The sequence below is a fragment of the Pleuronectes platessa genome, chromosome 14, assembly GCF_947347685.1.
Source record: "Pleuronectes platessa chromosome 14, fPlePla1.1, whole genome shotgun sequence".
Classification (NCBI taxonomy): Eukaryota; Metazoa; Chordata; class Actinopteri; order Pleuronectiformes; family Pleuronectidae; genus Pleuronectes; species Pleuronectes platessa.
Genome location: NC_070639.1, coordinates 12242951 through 12265701, shown reverse-complemented (window position 1 = coordinate 12265701; position 22751 = coordinate 12242951). Strand labels below are relative to the sequence as shown.

Below are 22751 nucleotides of genomic sequence, written 5' to 3'. Positions count from 1 at the left end.
AGCGTGGGTCTGACCCACAACCTCATTCTTTGTTTTCCAGCAATAATGACCTGCTGCAATCAGAAGGAATTAAAATGGCAGACACAATGGGTTGCATCTATTTTTAACAGCAGGCCTAATGGATTAAAAAGGTGAACATAGTGATAAATGATGAGACAGAACTATTTTTTATCCAATAACTATACATTAGAAGCTCTTCTTAAAAAAATTGTAGCCTAACTTACATAAATTACTTTTTTTTTAACATATAAGCATCAGGCTGTAAACCTCAATTTAGCCGCAGCAAGCTAACTGAAGCACAATGAATCATGGGATATGTTGGGCCGTGAAGGATCCATCCGGTGGAGCCTCCGTTGCTCAGGGATGGAAGGACACATTTTCGGTCGCAATGGGAGGAGCCTTCGAAATGGGACTGGGTCTAGTCACGCCGCTGTTGTAACAATAGGTGAATTATTTTAGGTAGAAGTAAATCAAACTTACTGTTACGCTATTGAGCTAAACATTGTGAGTCTGTGGTTACGATGTGGTTGTGTTGTATACATGACATTCAAGTGGTTATGCCTCGAGAACACTGCTGCTGGCCAACAGTGAAATGGACGGCAATATTAATAAGGACCATTTGGAATATCAACATTTTCCAGATGTATACATTTCTGAAGAAAAACTTCAACTTCTCATTCAACAAAAAAATGTACTTCCATGGCCTCCACCATTTCTGAAAATGTTGGCAGACACATCAAAACTGGTAACCTTTGGAGCTTTCAAAAAATGACTCTCCAGGCAACATGATGGGATTACATTGATATTGTAAAAAAAACAAAGCGAGTGGAAAATGGATGAAGTTCCCATTTAACCGATAGAATTACTTGTTGTTTAGTTATACTTTAAGATATAACCTTTTACCTCCTTATGTCAGATTCAAAGATCCACACACTTGACATGTGTCAAGCAAACGACCGGCAGCTCACAGTTAACAATTGATTTGCAAGACTGCTAAATGCTGACGGAGGATTAATTGATCCTGCCTGAATTAAGAGACCGTGCCTGAGCCAAGAGAAGCAACCGTGCCCTTGACCTAATTCCCTGCTCTCAGCCTGGACCACTGTCACTCAGCTCTGATGAAGCCGTGACAGGATGGAGAAACCACAAACACACACTAACACGCATTCACAGAAGTGACTAAACACAAACAAGAAGAGCAAGACAAGCTGGTACGGGGCAGCAGAAGCCCTGCCAAGCCCGCTGCTTCCCAGATGAAGAGCGGTGATTGATTTCCAGCAGACACAGGGCTCACTGTCCCCCCCCCACACCCATTACTCGCCCCCATCCCTGCCCACAGAGGCTTTAACCCATGTAGTGCTTAGCGACAGGCAAGACGCAGCGCTCCCACTGCCCTACATTTTATACGGCCGCCACTCATGGATACATATTCACATGTTTGAAATGAGAACAGATATGATTCTTATTGCTCCCGTTGATTTTGCTGAATAAATGAATCTGACAAAACCACTGCAAAGAAATTCAAGCAGCAGTTGTAGTTTAATTTCAAAATAAGGACGATTCTTTGATATACTCAGAGAACCTGCACTCACATGTTCTAATATTACTACTATCTGAATAATTTATTATGACCATGTCCTGCATTTCACACCATTTAATAGAAGAAATCATGGAGGGAATGCATTTTAACATTCAATTAAATTCCCCACATAAGACAGCGTATGTGTATGTTTCAGGAAATTAACACAGTACTCCATACACTGCCCGTACTGTATGTGGTAGTGCTACAGTAACAACACAACGGAAAATGAATCCACAACAATTTGATCATTCATTGCATGAAGCAAAAAATGAAAAACACTAGCAGCCTCCAGCTTCTCCTATAAGAGGATTTGCTTTCTAATTTACTGTTACCTTAACCAGAAGTACTTAATACGATTCAGCAGCATTATTCAGCATAAATCCGCCTTTTCACCAGACACGGTTTCTCCCTGAGCTTCAGTTTTACAGAAAATTTGGAATTGATTTCACACAAAAATAAAACACTGATCAGTAAATGAGTGCACAGTATATTTAGATAATTTTGTCTATTTGAATGAAATAAAACACATAAACAGACATTTTCGCAGCACACACGTGCACACACACACACCTTAAGTACTCTTGGTGTTGGCAGTGCACGCGACTCTCTCCGACTCAGCGCTCGCTCAGCCTCAGATGGCCCAATGGACTCGGCTGCTCCCTTACAGATGTAGCCACTACAGTTCTTCTCTAACACCGTGCGCAGCCCGTCATACACGACCGTGCTGGTGGTGCACCCCATTCCTCCAGGTCCAAACGGGCATCAGTCAGGAGAGCCTGCCTGTGACCCAGTTGTCTCGATCGTCCCCTGCTCGTCCCCGGTCCATGATTTAACTCTGACCCACAAATCCACCGCTTCTGACCCGAGGAGAGAGTGCCAGTCTCCGGGCAAAAATAGAGAGGAGAGCCAGGGAGGACACTTTGAGAGTGAAATGTATTCACACACACAGGAAAAAAAAGAGAGTTACTGTAATTCCAAGCTGCCCCTGTCTGAATACCTCAGTCAGCAGAAGATACAGTGAGTGAGTAAGGTGGAGCAGAGAACGAGGGATGGGGGGGATGAAGGATGCTGTGCGAGCTCTGCTGCAGCTCCAGCCAATGCTGAGCTTCGCTGCAGCGCAGGCTTGTGTGTGTGAGCATCTGTCTCTCTCACTCATTCAGTTCACTCCTCTGAGCCCCCACGAGCATTTACAAATTCCATCCTTTCTTTTATGCTTTTCATTTGCACTCTGTTGTTTTTGACTACACATGAAAGGAATCCCCCTCCTTCATTTTAGCTCCGCAAAACGAGACTCCTTTCAGGAGCCGGATGAATAATTGTGCAATATATGGGTTACAGTAAATGCAGTCTTATATCCAGAGGGAGACTGTGATTCCATGTGTCAGGCAAACAGCAATATGGCTGAATGCTTATTTAGTTCAGCAGAGAAACCAAGGCCAGTGGCAGAATAATCGGATGAATCACATTGAGGAGATACCATGGAATATGCAGCAGTTAGCAACCATGTGTTATAATAAAGATGTAAGATGTGAGAGTGTCTATTAAATCAAATCAAATACACAGAAAAAGAAATGTTCTGAAATAAAATGAAATGCCCAAATCTCCTTGGAAACCCAGTGACCGGACTCCAGCGTCAAAGAAATCTCTATTTACAAAACACACCAAGGACACGGGAGGATTTAAACCTTTAAGGTCAAGACATCAAATAGCGAGGGTTTTTATTTTTTTCTATAAAAGATTAGCTGCTGCTTGATCACAGCCTGGCTGCTCTGCCAAGTACACAGATAGAAATGGGAGGGGAACGACAAAATGTGATCATACACAGGCTCTTAGAAATCCCAGGGAATTATTCATCCGCTCGTATGGCGTTTGGTTAAAATGCCTCCGGTCTGCAATCACGAAAAGAAAAGCAGGGAAAACGTTAAATATCATAAATCCTGTTCTTGCTCCTTCATTTGCAAAGGCACATCATGATGGTGCACTAAGACATAAACGCTTGCACACATTCCTGCTTGCTTGCCTTGTTAATATTTCAGCAGTGCTTGACACAGTGAACTACATTCGAGCGTGTGATGAGAAAGAAGAGGAGCTGCAGAGGAAAGCAGCTGAGCCCGTGGATGAGGGGGATTCGGCGGGGAAAAGAGGAAAAGGAAAAGACTGGGAAGTACAGATCCTAAATCTCCCCCATCTCCCACCTCTGATCCACTCTGCATCCCTCCGACACTGCAAAGAGGGATTTTAGGCTTAGACTATGAACAAGACGCAATCTGGAGTAAAACTGGTAAAACTGCAAAGTCATAATTCCACTTTTTGAGGATCTGTTCGCCAGAAGCAGCAACACAGATCTTACACTTAAGCATCTTCTATTTTTTAGTCACATGCAATTTTACCATGAGACTGTTAAAGTTATTGCTGCAACTTAAAATAACATGAGTACCAACATAAACAGGAGAATGACAACAAGCAGACATTGTTTGAAGTGCCCCAGCTGGTGATTGTAAATCTTCAGCCATGAGGACACAAATTCTTCTAGTGTATGTAAAGACGTGTGTGCAGCAATGTGACGAGGCAGCAGACGGTGTTGTATGGGATTTCCCCAAACCTAGGGAAAATGATGGCGGTAATTTAAGCTTGCAGCAGAAGAGGGGCATTACAAATTAGGTTTTACACAATATGTTTTTTATGTTAAATGTGAATCTATATTTGGCACTTAACAACTAAAGCAGAATAACCCCCAAACAGGTGACTTGTTAGCGTGCATGAGTTCCAATTTCAAGGGTCTAACGTAAGAAGCGAGGGAGAAAGAGATCAAACTACAAGTGAAACATTTGGATTTCTGTGTAACCTAAATCTGTGGGCAGTAAAAATTGAAATGCCCACAAGGAGCTAAGACAGATTTAATGCATCTCAAGGAGATCAGTCCCTTATTTATTTGATATACAGATTTTTTTTAACATATATTTCATTCTATTCTAAAATTTGTTGTAGTTTCTTTTTTTTTAATCCTTTACTTTAAAGTCTAAATTCGTGTGTGTTACCTAATTAAGCATCTACATGCCTGCTCCACGAATGTCTTTGTACCTGCACAGTAACAATGAAGATCTATTAAATGTTTAACGTTGGATATGTAACCCATGTAATGAGCACATCCCAGGTTTGAACCACTGCCATATTCAATGGAGAAAAAAGAGGCACAATGCTAAGAAAAGGTTAAATGCCCCAGGTTTCCCTGAGTTGTACTGTACCCTGCATTGGGTATGAATTATTAAGATTACATGGAGAGATCGCTGAATCATTAACTGTAGCGGTGGTACTTTCTACTGGCTTTGAGCCAGACAGCACCATCTGCAACAAGCCGCCTCACAACTATTAATATTGTTAGAAAAGTAAAAATATCCTTTACATCAGAAGCTACACATTGACACACTGCCTCGTTATGAGCAATATGAAATAAAATATACGAGTGCCTGACATGGAACACATTCCAGTGGCCGTGTTCGGCTTGAGGACGTCGATTCTGTGCATGTCTGACAGATGAAGTGGCGCTGCAGCCTCCAGCAGAACACAGTCGGACTGTGTCGGCCATGCTAAATCATGAGCTGGAGCTGCAGGCATTGCTGCGCAGCGACGGGTAGAGAGGGAGAAGGGGGGGGTTAAAGTGTTCAAGGAACAGCAAGGGTCAATCTGTGGAAGTTCATGTGTGAGCATCCTCTGTGGGAAGTGGAAGCTGCACAGCTCTGCTCCAGTCTGCAGCAGCTGCACAGGAGATAAGAGGCGGCCGGGGAACAGAGTCGCGTCCGTGGAGCGGCACGGATTAATGTTGCTCTTGTTAGTGGACAGCGAGGCTTCACTCTCTGCAGCGGGCTACACATCCTGGCATGGTATTAAGCATGACCCCTATAAAGTGCAGATAATGCTGTTGACTGTTGAACTCTTCAGATTACACATCAAGTATCCAGCACATATCAATATAAATATAAATATAAATATTTAAATATATGACTAAATATTTAAATATATGTCTAAAGGTTTCTGCATTTTTAAATTGTTCTTTTATTTTAGCAGTTGATATTGAAAGAAGTATTTTTGAAAGTGGCTTAAACTGTGGCACCACACAGTGCATGAAGGGAGGCCTGCCAGACATGACAGCTTCAGAAAAGTGAAGCCAAAGCATCTCCATTTCTACCTGGTTGCAGTAAAGGTCATAAAGTCCCGCCTCCTTCTACATGTTAATGGAGGGGGACAAAACTAAAAAGCCAAAGTACACTTCAAATGATTTTTTTGTCAAGGATGGTTTCGGTCATTGTAGGTAGTTCTTCCATCAGTGTTTTGCCAGAAATTTGGATGCAATAAAAACGGGTTGAAACACACGGCTGAGACTTACTCGCGATTAGTCGAGAATCAGCAGGACTTTGCTACCGCGGCTCCATCTGCTTCACGGAGAAAGCTCTGTTCCAGTAACGTTCACAGATGTACAAAGTGACCACAGACCCAGAGACACTGATGTGTTTGTATGTAACACAGCAGTGATGTCAGGTCACCACACTGACTCTCTCTCATTGGTAAAACCGCAAATTAAATGACTGTTTTCTCTTCTCCACCTGGTTTCACTGACTCCGGTTACAACATCTCCACATATGGACGCCATCACTCGCCTGCAGTGTCCCGCAGAATAACACCACTTGTAGAAATGCAGTAGTTTCAAGCTGTTAACAGCAAGTGATGGGTGGAGTCAAATTAAAAGACATCAAAGTCGGCACATGTGTATAAGGAGGGGATCAACATGTCATGAGTTATATGCCGACTGGTCGGACAAGCCGACAAAGCCAGAAATGTCCCTGCGTGTCTAGGAGGAGTGAAGCGGAGTTCAGGAGGAGTTGGAATCTCATCTGAGGAGCCCCCTCGCTACGATGGAGGTCAGGTCCACAGCTGTTCGGGTTTCCATGCTGTGGGGCTCTGCGGGGAGACGTATGTGCGTTTCTGCAGAGAGAGGCCACAACGTGGTGCACTGCCGTGACATCACCCAAATGTGCAGGCCCGATAAAACCGTCTGGCTCCCATGTGGAGCTCTCCGGGGACACCAAAAAGGAAGTGGCTGTTTCCTGCTGATGTGTGTAAACCCTGTCATGACAAAGCCGCCTCTCGCTGCCCACTTTCCTTCGAACTCAATCAAAACTCCGGAGCTGCGGAGAGTTTGTGGGCATTCGCGGTGAGAGTAATGCTGACCTCCTCCAAGATTCAAAAACACAAGTGGGAGGAATACGACTTTTATTATAGGTGCACAAAGCCAGGAGAACCATTAACCCGTGACAGGTTGGAGTAAGAATTTGAAATGGTTTCTCAGGGGTTTTATTTTAAGAGAAAGAGTAAAGAGAAAAGTTATTTGGGGGCCTTACACGTGTAGGTGGGCTACACATATAGGCCTGGAATTTAAATAAGCCAAGTACTACACATTCTAGATACCGAGTTTACAGCACAAGCCCAAAATACTTGACACAGGAGACAAAGGAGTGAGTGTGGAGTCAAGTCATTGTCCAAACAGTCTGTTGCATGGACTGCACTGATTAAACTCCAGTCTCTGTTTGACCTGGAGCTGAAACCCAGGTTATCCTGTCCGTCTTTAAATGGTACAAAACAAATACAACAGGGGCCACATCCTCTTCCTTTTCACTTGGTATTTTTGGTTTGGTTTATTTATCCCAGGAGAAGAAAATGGCCCATTTTCCCTGAGAGGCACCACTTCCTTTGCTTTGTAGTGGTGCAGAATAAGTATACGTTGCACGGAAGGCACGTGCGCAAATCAGAGAGTATGTACACAAAAACGTGCCAACCATGAATCTGCATCAGTATGCAGTTCTGTGGGGTGTGCGGGGATCGAGTAGAGTTGCTGGGGTGGAGTCAGGTTCTTGTTAATAGATGCTGCAAATCGAAATTGTGTCTTTCCTCCGCCGCAGCACCAGCTCAGAGGCAGTGCCAAGCCCAGAGGGCCGGCAGTCAAACTCAAACTTACTGTTGCCAAACTGTGCCTTGGCCTCAATAAACACAACAAAAACTTATCTCATTAAAAAAAGAAAACCTGCTTACTCAAACAAGCCAGTTCACCACAAAACTGATCTCGCTGCAAAATTACCTACGAGCAAAAACACGCAGCTGCCTTGACTTCAGGTTTGTAAATAAATGAATAACTGCTGGTCTCTGCAGATCACACAATAAAACAACCACAGGGGAGAATTTGAAATGTAAACAATGATTAAACAACTTAATTTCGGATCATGTTTCATCTGAAAGCTTAAAATAGCTTTTTCAAATACTGTTCACCATGCATGAAACAGTGTGGAGCACTGCAGACCCCTCCTGAGAAGTGAAAGGTGGGAAAGCCCGAGTGTATGAATGATGTTACTGCCCCCTGCAGGCAGAGTATGCACACAGGTTTTTACACAATCTAAATCAGCTTGAAATAAGACTTGATGTTGAGGAATAAAAACCTCCCCTGATTGTGGATTATTCGTTAAAAACACTCCGATTCACTGGAGATTCAGAAAGTGATGGTTCTCCCTGCAGTGTCTACACCGCTGCTGTGTGACACCATAGCCTATAGAAACACCCGGCAGCACTTTCCTTCCTGCTCTCATTAGTATAATGCGGACATTGTTTTGTCACATGCGTGATATTTCCAGCAGCTCAGTGTGGAAACAATCACTCCACACACTGGAGACACTATAGTGGAAGAAGAGGTGACCGTATACAAATTGGACTGTAAAGGAAGCGAGAGTTACAAGAGGCCAGCTAACGGTATTTCCATTCAGATAAAACACACACACACACACATACAGACACACACACGAGGCAGAGATGACGAGGCTGACACTTTAAACCACCATGCGTCAGGAAAAACTAAATATCCAGGTAGCAGGGTTTGCACAGGGAGAAAAAATGTTGCCTTCATGACAAGCTGTCATCACTCCTGTGTGTGTGTGTGTGTGTCATCGCACATTGTGGTGACAACCGTTTGGTCTAAACAACCCTCACTGGGTCAGTGGCTGGTGCCCAGGTGTGAAGGGGTTTTTGGAGTCAGTGTGTCATGGTGGTCAGGCTCCGACACGCAGGCAGGAAGCTGAGAGCTTAGAGATCGTGAAACAAGCCCACACTGGCCTGACATGAGGCCATCAGCTACATTCAGTTAGTCCAGCAGTTTGAAAAAGTGTGAATGAACCACAGACGTACAACACTCAGTGAGTTCACTGTATTCTCAGTGTGGTCCGTGTGCTACTGACACATACTGAGGTTCAACTTCGTAAATGTAACATTATGTAGGTCTCAGACAATATTCTGTCTATTTTCTAAACTAATAAGTAATCGATTAATTATGAACGATTAATTAGTAACTCATTAAGTTCAACTGTACATGTCTCATGACAGCACACTGCTTTTTACAAAGACTTGGGAGGAAATATTATTACGCTGTGTCATAAATGAATAACATATAAAGATATGCCTGTCTTGCATGAACATTTATTTAAACTGCAGACCATCGTTTTGCAACTAATCTAAAACCACTACATTAGTCTCACAGAGTTATACCTATACTTTCAGCAAAGTAAATACCCAGCAATCTTTGCATCACCCAGACGGTTATTTACATATTTACAGACTCATCATCCAATGTTTCGGATCAAAACATATTCCATTTTACCCGTTTTTCAATTTCTGCGTTATCCAGATAAACAGAAACAACAATAGAAAAGCACAAGCGAATTATTTCTGTGTCAAAATCAAAAAAACAGCCTCAGAACAGAGATGATTACTGTTAAACAACCTTCTTGGTCACTGGGTGTTTATTATTCAGAAAGCTGTGGCTTAACCGTGTGTTTTAACTGGAATGAGAGGCACAAACGGGGTCTGATGAGTCACTCAACATTTACTGCAGGATGTCAGGTGACATTGTTGAAAAACCAGTTAATAATAAATACTTCTTATCAGTCATCAACAGGGAGATAAAACATTAAATGACTTTTTAATAACAAATCGAAGCAATGAGCAGTTAACGATTAATCCAGGTGCTTTGCTTTCGGTTGGGAGCAGATTTAAGATTATATCAATCAGCCTTAGAAGAAAATCTTGTCCAACAGATGGTCCGCACCGAGATCTACTCAAATATCCCACATTGAAAGCCAGTTAGACTGAGCTGATTAAACTGCAGCTCCCTCACTTTCAACTCGGCCACACAGGAGCATGATACTGAGCATCTCACTGCTGGAGTGTGTAGAAAGAGTCAGGTGAGGGAAACACAGCAGAACGCTGGGAACTTATCGTTATCCAACCTATAGGGGGTTCTGGGAGGGAAGTATAAACACAGTCTGAGATGAGAGATTAATCTTTACAGCCTCTAAACCGCAGATCAGCATCAAACAGGATTTGATGTGAAAGTGGAACCAAGGACAAACAGGGGCGCGGCACTAGGAGAGCACAACAAGGCAGAAAACAGGTAATTTAGATAAAAGGTTAGATTAACACAAGATAACTCAAGACAAACAGAGTTCTCTCTGGCTTGGTGGTGGCTCGACGATGCTGCGCTGCAGGGAGAAGCGAGTGGGGGATAACTGGGTGGGGAGGGAGGACTTTGGGAACCCTTAAGGATCAGCTAATCTCACTATAGGCTCTTTGTTTGTAATCAGTGGAAATCCTCTTGAGCCCGGTTCAATGAGCGCTGCTGACAATCAAGGGAAACGGAGGACGGAGGACGGAGATGAACGCATGTCCGTGCACCTGCACCAGTAGAGTGGCAGTGGGTTTAGCTGTAACACGGTGCCACACAGCTCCCCAGAGGCCATGGACAGCTGCTACAAGAGGCGGTCGCACACGGCGGCTCCGGTGGACACAGATCATGTTTGCATTGTGCAGATACAGGAAGATGATTTACAATCCAAACAGCATCAATATCAGATGTAGAGATAGATAATATATAAAAGATCTTGATAAAATCTTAATAGAAGGTGATATTAAATACAAAATCAATAACCAGGACAGCAATAGAGTAATGTGATAAATATTAAATATAAATTTTGGATTGTGTTTTGACTGAATTTGGTAGATAAGCCCTAAAAGACATACTTATCAGGTTATTTAATCCATAAACATTCATTAGCCATAATTATCTCAGGATAGAGATTCCGGATTCAGATTCCAGATCCCCAGAGGCAAATTATGTATTAATATTGCTTTGATTTTGATTGCTGTGATTTGCTCCAGTGTTATGGATAATGGATGGTTACCAATTTGTACCTCAAATACCAGTTGCATCCAGTAAATCAGCGAACTCCAATTGTGCATAATACACTGATGCAATAAATGTGCACTCTAGTTTTTAGGATGAATTTAGTCAAACAATGAAAAACTAAAACTGTTGTCATTAGTGTTTTATCATCCATGTGGATATTTTTCTTTGCTTGACACACGTGGGTCTGGCTTTAAAAAAAATCCAGGAGTGGTTCACCGCCTTCTTCCTGTTGGAGCCACATTTTCTGGTAGTGACCGAGCCACAAGCTGCGCCCCGACACCCCCCTCTCAGAGGTCCCCACCCTTCCTGACGGAGGAAACACATGGTATGGGATACATCCCTGTTTTAGAACAGCTCCACTTGGGCAGTCAATATTGAACTGCACGCTTTGTGTCCGTCACTTTTCACTTTTTTCAAACCAGCCCCTCACACACGGTGCAGAAGAACTCTGTCATGGCAGGAAGAAGAAAGAAATCTCATTATTTGCTCCTGATCCTAACCCTGTTGTTGCCATTTTGTGAGATTTAACTTGCCTCACGGATCAGGCCTCAATGAGCAGGGTGGCTGCTATGGCAACTAAGATGGATTTGACATTTCTGTGAGTCTTAAGTGAGTAAAAATGAATAATCGCTGCAAATAGAATCCATCGATACAAGTTCAAAAATGGCTCAGGAGGTTCATTTGTCGCGCAATACTACGTGTGAAATATTTTTGTAACAACGCAGAAGGATTGTCAATGGACTTTCTCGGGTTATCTCCGATACACAAACGTTGATCGCAGCCAATCAGATGGTTGTAGTAGATTCAGCACACTGCTCTGTGAGTGGGGGTTGACGAGTGGAGTCTCTAATTGGAGATTAAGTCAAGTCAGGGACATTGGGGCTGTTTATCTGCGAGGCGGTGTGCACGCTGAAGAACAGGGATGTGATCCTGCGTCTTCAAAGCGCTCACCGTCCTGGCGCCTGTTTTCAGCCACTTCAGTACAACATGACACGAGGCTGAGTGTCAGCGGTGCACTGTTCAGGGTCCAGGATCGCTTTGTTTACCGCCATCACAAACAAGTGGGATTAAAAACAGGCCTTCAGGCGCACGGCGGCGACGCTGCCCCTCCATCAACACCACAGCGCTAACTTTATTTATCCCTCCAGGCCAGGGACCTTGCGGTAGCACAGCAGCACACTCAGTACAGCCCTGCCTCCTCATGTTAAATCCCTGCAAAACAAACAGGGAGCAAACATAAACAGTGGGGAGGAGAGCTCCATCTCTGCTGTAGCTACAGACTCTGACAGAAAAACCAAACAGTTATCAGCGAGGTCACATGACTTCCTCCTGCGTAACACTCCCATTAATGTCTTCAAGCGATTGTCTGGGTGTTTCTTCGTCTCGTTTTTCTGAATGTCAGCTGACACAAGAGCAGGCGAACTGAATTTGAATGTAGAAAAGGCCTCAAACCTCAAGTGAAGTTGTCGCTCTATACAGAGCTCAGTTGTTTATCGTGGGCTGAGGGCGCACAATGGGCTCGTTTCGGCTTTCAAAAGAAAAATAAGAGGGAGCTCAGTGTTTCATGTAAATGTTTCTTGAATGGGCAACTCATGAAAATTCATTTTGCATTGAGTAACTTGTCTGAACGTTGTGCTGTAACCAATATAATATATTTAACCAATCTGTGCAGCAATATTGTGTTATTTCTTCTTTCCAGTCTCATCAGGCATTTCACAACCGACCTTTTAGAGGAGACAGAGGATGGAAACCTTTAGAGTGAAGAGCTTATAACGACATTAGAAGTAGCACATCTTGCTTAACCCTAATCTTTTTATATTTATACATATATATTAGCATTTTATCTTTGTTGAATGTAATAGTCGGAGGAGAGGCCTTGGAGGTCGGGAGAATTTCTTAACAGAATTAAGTTTATATAGAAATTCAGAAGGTGGGATGAAAACCCTGCCTCCAAAACCACGCTCTCCTCAGCCCCACCCTCTGTAGGTGGTGCCCCTCCCGCTCCCGCCCCCTCCGGCCTACGGCGTGTGAGAGCGAGGAATGTCAACTATGCGGCCGGCACTGGTGAGAAGTCATTACAGTTTATCCCCTCGGGCTGCGGCAGGTCCCATCCGCACGCTGCACAGAGAGCGAGCGCCGAGGAGTGCAGAGGTTTAAACTCCGGTTTAATTAAGCAAACAGCAGGCACTGTGGGAAACGTCACGGGGCAGGGTTAACGCCACGCTGAGGAACCTCTGACTTCTATCTGTTTACACAACGCTGCGTTTACCCGCCTCGGCTCGGCTGCCCCGGTGGACTGGAATAAGTGGCCTGAACTTTTCAGGGAAATCCCAGATGAACGATAACAGCGTCAATAGTAACTTTCAATTTCATCGGTGCAGTGTGATAGCGGTCAGATCGCAGCACGGAGCGGGAATGTTAAGTAGTTCCCGACAGAAGCCCTCCATCTTCAATGCAGAGGAAAGAAACACTTAACAATCATTACTATTCCAGTCAAAAACAAACCTAATATCTGCCTCCAGTGGTATTTTAACTGTAAAACTTTTAATCGGGTCAGTTTTCATGCTATTCATGAATCCTTTATACAGGTATTAGCTCTAAATCTCAATGGGAAACTGGCTTTTGTGTGGGGCTAATTGTATGCTAATCCATCCCTCTGTGTTTCGCCACATCCGAGAGCAGCTGATCCTGGTGTGATCTGCATGGGGAGTGTGAAAGGGAGGTCAGCGCGAAGTTGGAGGGAACAGAAGGAGAGATACAGTTTCCAAAGCAGATCAACCTACAGAGAGTGGGCCTTCAGCCTGACACTAAACCCAGGGAGTCACATTAGTCACACAGAACAGACTAAAGAACCAAAGCAGAAAATGTGTTCATTAACTGTTATCTCTTTATTCATTTTAAGCAAAGTGTTGGACAAATAGAAAGTTAGAACTTGTAAGTTGGAAATTGTATATGTGCTGGACATATTTCACAAATATTAACTTTTCCTGAACGTTACGGTAAAAGAAAGGGGATCGCCAAAGTCATGAGAGACGTTTTCAGACATGAATTCCAGAAAATATCTTGAAAATTTGGTCCAAACACTTTCTGAAGATTGTCTTTCCTCTATGAAGAACGCAGCAGTAGATTGTCGGGTCGGACACGTTCACAAGAACAGGAGCATTTCCAGAGGATTGAGACGAGGGTGCTGTGTTTTTGTTTTACAGCCAAACGACATGTCATTGTCTGTCAAATTGTCTTTTGCAAGTTGAGGGAGTATGGCACCATCTTTTCATCCTGCGAAATTTCTATTCTTCCAGTTTCATGTCTGAATCTGCATTTCTGTATGTTCCGGGGGGCTGGCAGGAAAAGTTCAAGAAAATGTGTGGAGCAACCGACTCACACTTTTGCCTTCTCACATATACAACATTTCAGGAAAATGTCCTGACTCCACAGCATGGCTATATCCATCCCTGGGAACGTTAACGTCTGAACAAAGTCCCACGACAATAAATTCAGCAGTTGCTTGGATATTTATAGTGAACCGACAGAATAATGGACTGACGTTTCTACACCTATAGAGCTACGCCACTGGCATGGCTAAAAATAACACTTTTAGTACAATAACTCATGTTCATCAAGGGTATCAGAGTTCAAACAACGCTGGAGTGTAGCATACGGTTACAGCACATCAAAGAACCACGTCAACCCCACACTCATCCAGCAGAAGAGCGATGCTCCACATAGAGCAGAGAGCAAATCCTATTATTGGCAGCGACTCAAAAACGGAGAAAATGCCATCCATCAAGCGAGGAAAAAAAATAATGACAAGGCCACGTGTGTTATTCGGCAGAGCACCCTTCAATCTCCTGTTACGGTAGCAGCATATCCCGCCAATTACACGTTAATGGTCAGTTGCAGTGAGGAATGGGAGGAAAACGATACTTTTATAGACAAATTGAGGAGGCCCCTCAGAAAAAAATAATGCACAGACACACAAGAACTTAAAAGGAAATGTGCAAGTCGTTAGTCTGCTCTTTCTAGACATTTCTCCAGCAGCCAACATGGATGTGTTGCTCGGTCTCCACTCAGGAGTGTTGTAGTGCTTCTCAGGGCTTAAATCCGATGAGCTTAATCTGTGGATCAGGTGCGTGTGGTGCTTTAGGCCGGTGTCACCTCATGGTTAATGCTCTGGGTGACCGCTCGCAAAGTGAATGAATCAGTGATGGCAGGCGGAGCAGTGTCCACTTTCAATTTACATACTGCATTTCTCTTCAATTGAACAGGTTGTTTTTTTTAATGACGCCAAAATTATTCCCTGGGAAAATCAGGAAAATATTTGAAAATGTCCTAACTCACACTTGAAGGAAGGAGAAAGATATTTCCTGAATCTTTCCCCTGATCCAGATCTACACCAAAATGTTATGGATTCTTTCCTGACCCATACCTCATCCTTCCACCAAGTTTCGTGGAAATCAAACTCATTCAGTTTCAAGACTTTCTTTAAAGGAAGATATTTAGCACTGACGAAAAGCCATGTGATCATCAACATCTGTCTGATTGAAATATACGTCTCTAATATTATTGCAATCTATCTATTAGTTATCAAGATATTTAGCTCTGATAATGAGGTTATGTTGTTTCCCCTGTCTGTGCCAGTTTGTTTGTTGGTTTGTTTCTGATTGGAGGATTATGCAAAAACCACTCAACAGGTTTGAAAGTGTAAGGACGGGACATGGCCCAAGAAAAAAAAACTCATTGAATATTGTTTTTAGATCCAGACAAGGGGGTAGATTTTTCCTCACTTTTTATGACATTGAGGAAAAAAAACAGGAATATTTTGGTCAGCAATTTGGTGCAGCTTTATTAAATGCAAGGGAACAAATGGGCCTTGTAGGAGTTAGGCGCCCTGCATCGATTTGGGTGGACTGACCAATAATCACCACTCGTGCTGCCAGCATGGCTACAATCTCTTCTGCAGCCGGACTTCAAAGATACCCAACAGTCATTTGTAAACTTCAATCTCTATTCTCTTCATTCAAATCCTCTGTTGCTTATTGCATCAGAGATGATGATGATGGCGGAGTTGTTATCAGTTTACAGAGAAAGACAAACGAGATTAACCACATAACAGTCAGAGGAGAATGAAAGCCAGAGGGGTTGAGGATCAGTAAGTCTTGCACAGATGCACGTAGATGTGTGTGTGTGTGTGTGTGTGTGTGTGTGTGTGTGTGTGTGTGTGTGTGTGTGTGTGTGTTTGTGCCCTGCTGACTCAAAAATAGCAACGTTAATGGCCTGAAGGATGGAAGCAAACCGATGTCCCACTTGATTGCTAATTTGTTGATGATAATGTACTGCATCCGTGGCTCCATAGTTCCTGTCCAAGTGTGACAGGAACTTGGATTCGCAGTGATGTTCTAAATGTATGAAGGGAGCTTATTAAAAGGAACGCTGGGATGCTTCTGTAACAGCGACCACCCAGTGGCGCCGCACTAGTCTCCATTTGGATGAATGAGAGAGCGCCAAAGACAAACAAGCCGTCAGAGGTGCAGAGAAATGATTCCTGCCTTCATCAAAACATACTGCTCCTCAGCAACAAGCCATGACGGGACACAGAGAAACACCTCCATTGTCAGCATTGTATTATGAATAATTGAAAACTGGAACCGGCAAGTTAAGTCCTGTTGGATTTGGGGAATTTGGGGAATTCACGTGTTCCCTGGAGGTGAGTGTAGAACACGTCCAGAGCGCTGTCGCACATACACTCGCTGACAGGAAAACACCCACTGGCCACGCTCCTCGGCAGTCACTTTGTTATGGTAACCTCTCCTAACTCCAAAACAGCCGTGCTCCATCAGGCAGAGCGCTCAGACGGAGTGGGCGGTTCAAGAGCGAGCCCTGCCCGAAACTTCTGCTCAGCCCAAATACAGCCGACAGGAAACCTGCTCTATCTAGGAAAAGACAGGCCCCTGCTCTCCCACACGCAGATGAAAGACAGGAAGTTATGGGCACTTCCCGCTCGGGCAGGATGGAAAGAGTTCGGAGACTTAACTCAAGGTGCCAGTGACTATTCCTCTATTCCGTGAAACGAAAAACAAATGTAAAACAACTCAGACATCCATCTTCACATACAATACTCTACCAGAGCACAGCTGCTGAGTGGAAATGCCAATAAAAAATGAGAACATTATGTAACAACCATGAAATCAGAGCACAGACGTGGATGCCACCTACAGTTGGTCAGATAAGCCTCAAGAACTTGATGATGCCACATTTGTAAAATGGTATGATGCCAAGGTAGCACATGAGTTTAGATTGTTTGCCATGGACCAGGAAGTATGATGTAACTCAAGCCTATCATCCAGGCTGCTCCAAACTGTGTGTGTTTGATAAAAGTCTCTGCCAGAAATCATCTATATAACAATATTCAGTTATAGCGCCGCCCATTGGATACAAGGATAATTTGGATTCAGCCTTTGATTGACGTTCACATTTAACTCTCTTTATTTTGAAAGTGATGAAATATATTTCTGGCACAATGAGGCAATTGAGCAACAGCTGTCCCACAGAGATAAGCTGAGTGCTCTTCATGTCCATGATGTTTAATCAGTTTTCATTTGCGCTGGAACCAAATCTGTCTGTCTGGCCGCCGGATCATTTGCGTTGGCTTGGTTACCGCAGGATTTATGTGCACCGACCAGACTCGGCCGGAGCCGGACGGAGGACATCTTCTCGGTTCCTGACAGAGTGCTCTATATTATCCTGATACGTGCTCAGCTGAGGAGTTCTCTCCAGTTTCTCTGACTGAGAAAGTGGCGAATCTGGTTTAGATTCAAACCACAACTGCCAAATTTTATTGTGAGTTTGATGGGTGTGTTTCATTTCTCACTTTCCTTGAAGCCTTGCAAACAATGTGTCACTGCTCAGTGCTCGGTTCTTGCAGAGTTGAAACTTTTCCACTTCGGTTACTTTGGGATGCATTTACACATTCACTTAAAAAAATTTAGAGACCATAAACTCTCTAACAGCTGGTGTGTCTCGTCTCCATGGTTGTTAGGTAGAAGGGACTGTGCCCAAGTTTCCACATGACAACAAGTCATCTGAATATACCACACCAGGACTTCTCCTTCTCCGAAAACTGAAAAAAAACCTAAATCTTTCAGTTATCGATCTTATAATCCCAGAAATATCTGTCTGTGTCTGTGGCTCAAATATCTGGAGAACCGCTCATATTATCGGCTTCACAGGAGGCATGTGTATTTTTAAAAGGTCCTGAGGAAGTGCAGTGTTGAATGTTCTGATTTGGACACTTTGAATAAACAGGAGACCAGAGCTCTAAAGCAGTGGCGTCTGGGACTGGGACTGATCGATAGCACTAGTCGAGCACTTTAACTAGTGCGTTCACGCCAGCTGATTCACCATTCGGAGATCTGCATACTGAGTGGAGGTGCAGCTTTGGGATTCTGCCGGCCGAGTCCTGCAGCCGCTCTTCACTTACTGCAATTGCTTTTCTGCAGGTCAATTTTACAGTTTCACAAAGCTGCCACCCCAGGCCAAACAACCTGTTCCAACCAGGCAGGTTTAGAACAGGCACTGCTCTAGTTTTCAATCGTTTAGCCCTCAAAATTAGCAAAATAACAAAAAAACATATATAGGAAGTGAACTTTGCTGCTGTTGCTTCAATCGTGTTGAAAAGTAACATTCCAATTTGAGAGGCGGGGAAAGTTTCGTTTGGAATTGAATACCCAGTGGTATCAAAGTTGTGTGCTCATGCAATCCTCAGCAGAGGAAAGAGAGAGCGTTTTAATGGGTGCACTGGTTACAAGAGCATCCTCATGTATTATTGACCCGTTCGGGGAACTCGCTCTCATCTCTACCCCCCTGGGTTTGTTGTTCAGCATTTACTGTCACACTAACAAAGGCAACTTATGCAGCCTGATACCAACATACTTAGAACGAGGAGTACAGAGGGTGGTTGAGCTGCTTCGGCCTCACACCATCGACAGGCCTGACATCTTATGACCGCTTCGATATGACATCCGCTTTAGTTTCTTGCAATTTGGTAGAACCAATGATACACAATGAGAGGTTATCAAACGTTTACCATTTTAGTCACTCAACTAATTCCGGTTCTTCAAGGTGAATCTTGAAATCCACCAAACACATTTTTTGCTGAGTGACATGAGGAACAAACCCAAGCTTTCAGGTCATGCGAGAACATGACTTTATCGCTGCCAATAATCAGCACAAACTAGTTCAGGCAGAACTAGGAGTTGAAACAAGTCTGTGACACACTCAGCACACTCAAGCACAGGTAATCCTGGGGGAATAAAAGTGCGCACTGTATTTTGACTTGCAGAGCAGCAGACGAGGCCATGATTCGTGATGTTGAAATCAGAAAATCGGACACTCTTCAAACCACTGCAGCAATGTTTGACTGGAATGTAATGTCACGCAATGCAGGAAGTGGTCGCTCAGGTAAGAGCAGGTAAAAGAGATTGGAAATGGGGCGTTTACATGCATCAAGTGAGGATGAACGACCTCGGCTTCTCAACGTTTTGATTGGGAGGAAATACAAGACGGGGGAAAAATGCTGTTCACCTGCCAAACCGATTAGAAAGCATCTAAATTGTCCATCGGCCATCGAGAGAAAGACAAAACGCTCCCATGAGGCACAGAGAATCCTGTCGGAGCAGCTCAGCCTGCAAATGGGACTTTTCCCACAAACTTTTAATGCCTAACAACGAGGCTAAGTAGCAACATGTGTACTCTGTTGATGGTTTGTCTGCATTGCCAACATTGTAATGTTTGTTTCTCTCACACACACACACACACACACACACACATCAACACACACCAGTGCTCTACTTTCCCTCACGGTCGCAAAGTGTGTCAGTTATGCGTGTGTGTTGCCGTGGACACTTAATGGCATCTCTCCTACATAATAACCCCCATCTGGCGGGCCACCTCCACATGTGTGGGTCAGGCACACGGCAGGAACACTCAGGGTCTCAGCGCGTCACCAGTAGGTGGCAGGCAGTTAGGACTATCGATTACAATTACACAACTGCTCCCCCCCGGCTGCCTCATACACTGTGCACACAACATAAACATCAACCAATTGTCATTGATTTGTTATATGCCCATACAGCCGAGGCATTATTGACGTCTGAAGGCCGTGGAGAGCGGACAGTTGAAGAAAGTCCCAACAAAACCCAACCAGTAATCCTGGAAAAGCTACGTAGGGCAGGCTACACTTACAAATGCAACCGATACATCCTCACAAGCTGCAAAGTGATAAACACACAAAGCTACACTGCCTGGCAACTCCTAGATGACGACTTTTCCGTGTCCCATTCTATTATTACAGCACTGTGAAGGCCACAGACACCACATTTGTTTCTTCTTTTTTAGACAACTTAATTTACTAATTGTTATCAGGACGTGAAGAAGATTTCAACAAATAAGTGTTTCAGGAAGGAATTATCTTTAACACGTTAGTCTAAATAATGTAGAGGTGGCAGGGAAGTGTCTTGTGTTGCAACTAAGTGCCGAAAACAAATTCAAAGCCGATGACAGCTGTCATGGAGCTGACAGTGTTCTCAGGCTGAAGTGGGGGGGACACAGAGGGACGGCTCAGCTGAGCGCTCTGGCCTGTTACACGTCTCCCTGCTCTCCATTCAAACAATAAACAAAGAGGCTCTGGCCAGTGTGAGTCTCGGTGAAAATGCACAAGCAACACAGTGCACTTGACTTGAAATTTGTGCATGATACATAGATATGTCTGTACGATCATCTGAGGGTTACTTTTCTCTGTGTGCTTTCAAAGACAGAAACATTTGTGTTTCAAGTCAAACAAAGATTATCACAGGAATCAGAGCGGGTGACGATGGCCACAATCTTCCCTTTATTGTCCCTGCATCCCTCCACTACTGTGTACACTTTTCATGCAGGAATTCATTATAAAATGCATGGACAGAGGGCTTGTGTGTGCAGAAACATTCTTGTCCCACTGAGAAGCTTCAGCAAACACTTGAACTCAACAACACGTCCGTCCATACGCTCCATCCCTATAGCTCACATATCCAGGGGCGGGGCCAGACAAAAGGCGGAAAGGTGGCACGGGCCCCACGGACCTGAACCGGTGGATGGAGTGTGGATACTTCTTCTTGGAACGCCACAAAGACAAAGAAAATGGACACATTGTCGCACAATATAATTACTGAGACAACACAACCCCCACCACCACAAAGAAATGCGAAACGATGAGAAACTAGAACAAAGCGATGAAAAACAAACAGTCAGACATGAAGAAGAATCCCAAAACCCAACCAAAGGACCAAACATGACAACAACTATTTGCAAGAAGACAACTATGCAAAATGAACACTTTCTCAATCCCCCATTCAAAAGTTTCTGCCCGCAAGTTTACCAAAACAAATGAACTGCTGAACTCCAGCTGATACAAACACAAAGGAAAGTCCCAGAACTTCAAGTTTGCTCAGCGCTCCTTCAGCCTGCTGATTTCTCAACATGCATACTTGTATCCATCCCTGCTCTCTTCCCCAGGGCGTCTGGCAGTGCACCAGGGACAGAATGAATAAATAATGCGAAGGTGTGGTTGGATGTCTGGGATCCTGACTCAGGATTCCATTTCCCTGACAGAGGCGCCCGGACGGTGTGCGTTTCAGTCACCTAGCAACTTCTTCCTGAAAATACTGGAGCAATCAGAGGGAGAAGGGGCAAACACCCAAACCCACTCGGACACAACAAAGGGCTCGACTCCTCTCTTCCTCTGTGGAAAGCTGATACCGAGGAGGTACGGTGCAGGTCCTCGTCACCCAGATGTTCTCAAAGTGGACGGTCCACTTCAGCATTATGTCAATGTCACTGGACACGGCCTGGAGCGTGAAATCCAAGACACATGCTTTCCCTTGTGAGGAGGTAATGTGGCATCTCGGTGCCTCCCGGAGACACAGAGGACAAAACACCTTGATCATGCTCTGATTCTTGAGGGCCTCTCAGGGAAATAAGACACTTGGGATGAATGGAAGAAGTGAGGATGAAAGTGAAGGTGTGGAGTGACTTTGTGGCTTTGGATCAAAGTTTGCAGAGAGTATCAAATGTTCTCTGTATACGCTACAAAGAAAAGCATTTGAAAATTGTGCCATATAAGCAAAATTCCACATGGATCTCCACTAACTCCATTCTTCAGTCCCAGACAAACACTAGTCTCACATGTGCAGGTCAGAGTCACTCACTCATACTTTGACCTGTACTTGTCACACCATGAAGCCCACATGTGTTCTCCCACCAGGCCGGTCCAAACTCAGCTGCCTCTGCAACGTGCGTGAGAACTCAGGTGACCTCCTGCCGCACAGCGGTTAAGGCAGACATTATAACACCGTATTAAGGAGGAAGAGGAGGAGGTGTGGACTTACAATCAGCACGGACGTCCGCACCACCTCCGAGACGCTCTGCCTGAGCCCAGCCGCGGTGCCGGGTTTACCCAGACCACGCGTAAATTTCCTGGTCTCCGGGTGAGCAGGAGTCGTCGCCATCGTTGCGCGCAGCACTTTGCATCAATGACACGTCCGATAACCCGGGTTGAAGGAAGCAGGTCTTTACAGGGGGTTCATCCCCGGTTTGTTACCCGTCTCTCGGATCCACACAAGAGGTGCGCACCGCTAGTTTGAAGCTGAGTCATGTTGTGGCGCGGCGGTCGCCTCGCTCCCACCTCCGGGTCTCATGGTTGTCGTCTTTAAAAAGTCAACGCGTGCAGCGTAATTCCTCGGCTCGGTCTTCTCCCGCGTGTTGTCATGTTACAAGTCTCCTCTCCACAAGTTTGCTCGTTCAGCGCCAAACAGACACATAGGAGGTGTTTGATCTGATGGGTGCCTCCTCACCGCGCTC

General features: G+C 44.4%; 1 protein-coding gene across 4 annotated transcripts in view; it reads right to left on the bottom strand.

The window, feature by feature from the left end:
* Positions 1 to 22751, bottom strand: part of zmp:0000001200 (dedicator of cytokinesis protein 9) — a 72991-nt gene extending 50240 nt beyond the window's left edge. For 2 of the 4 annotated variants that reach the window (XM_053439491.1, XM_053439495.1), the window contains exon 1: positions 22280 to 22751. In XM_053439491.1, coding sequence (XP_053295466.1) covers positions 22280 to 22399 — 120 coding nt within the window. In that variant the 5' untranslated portion in view covers positions 22400 to 22751. The remainder of the gene's footprint in view (positions 1 to 22279) is intronic. The other 2 variants (XM_053439492.1, XM_053439494.1) reach the window with 1 other exon arrangement.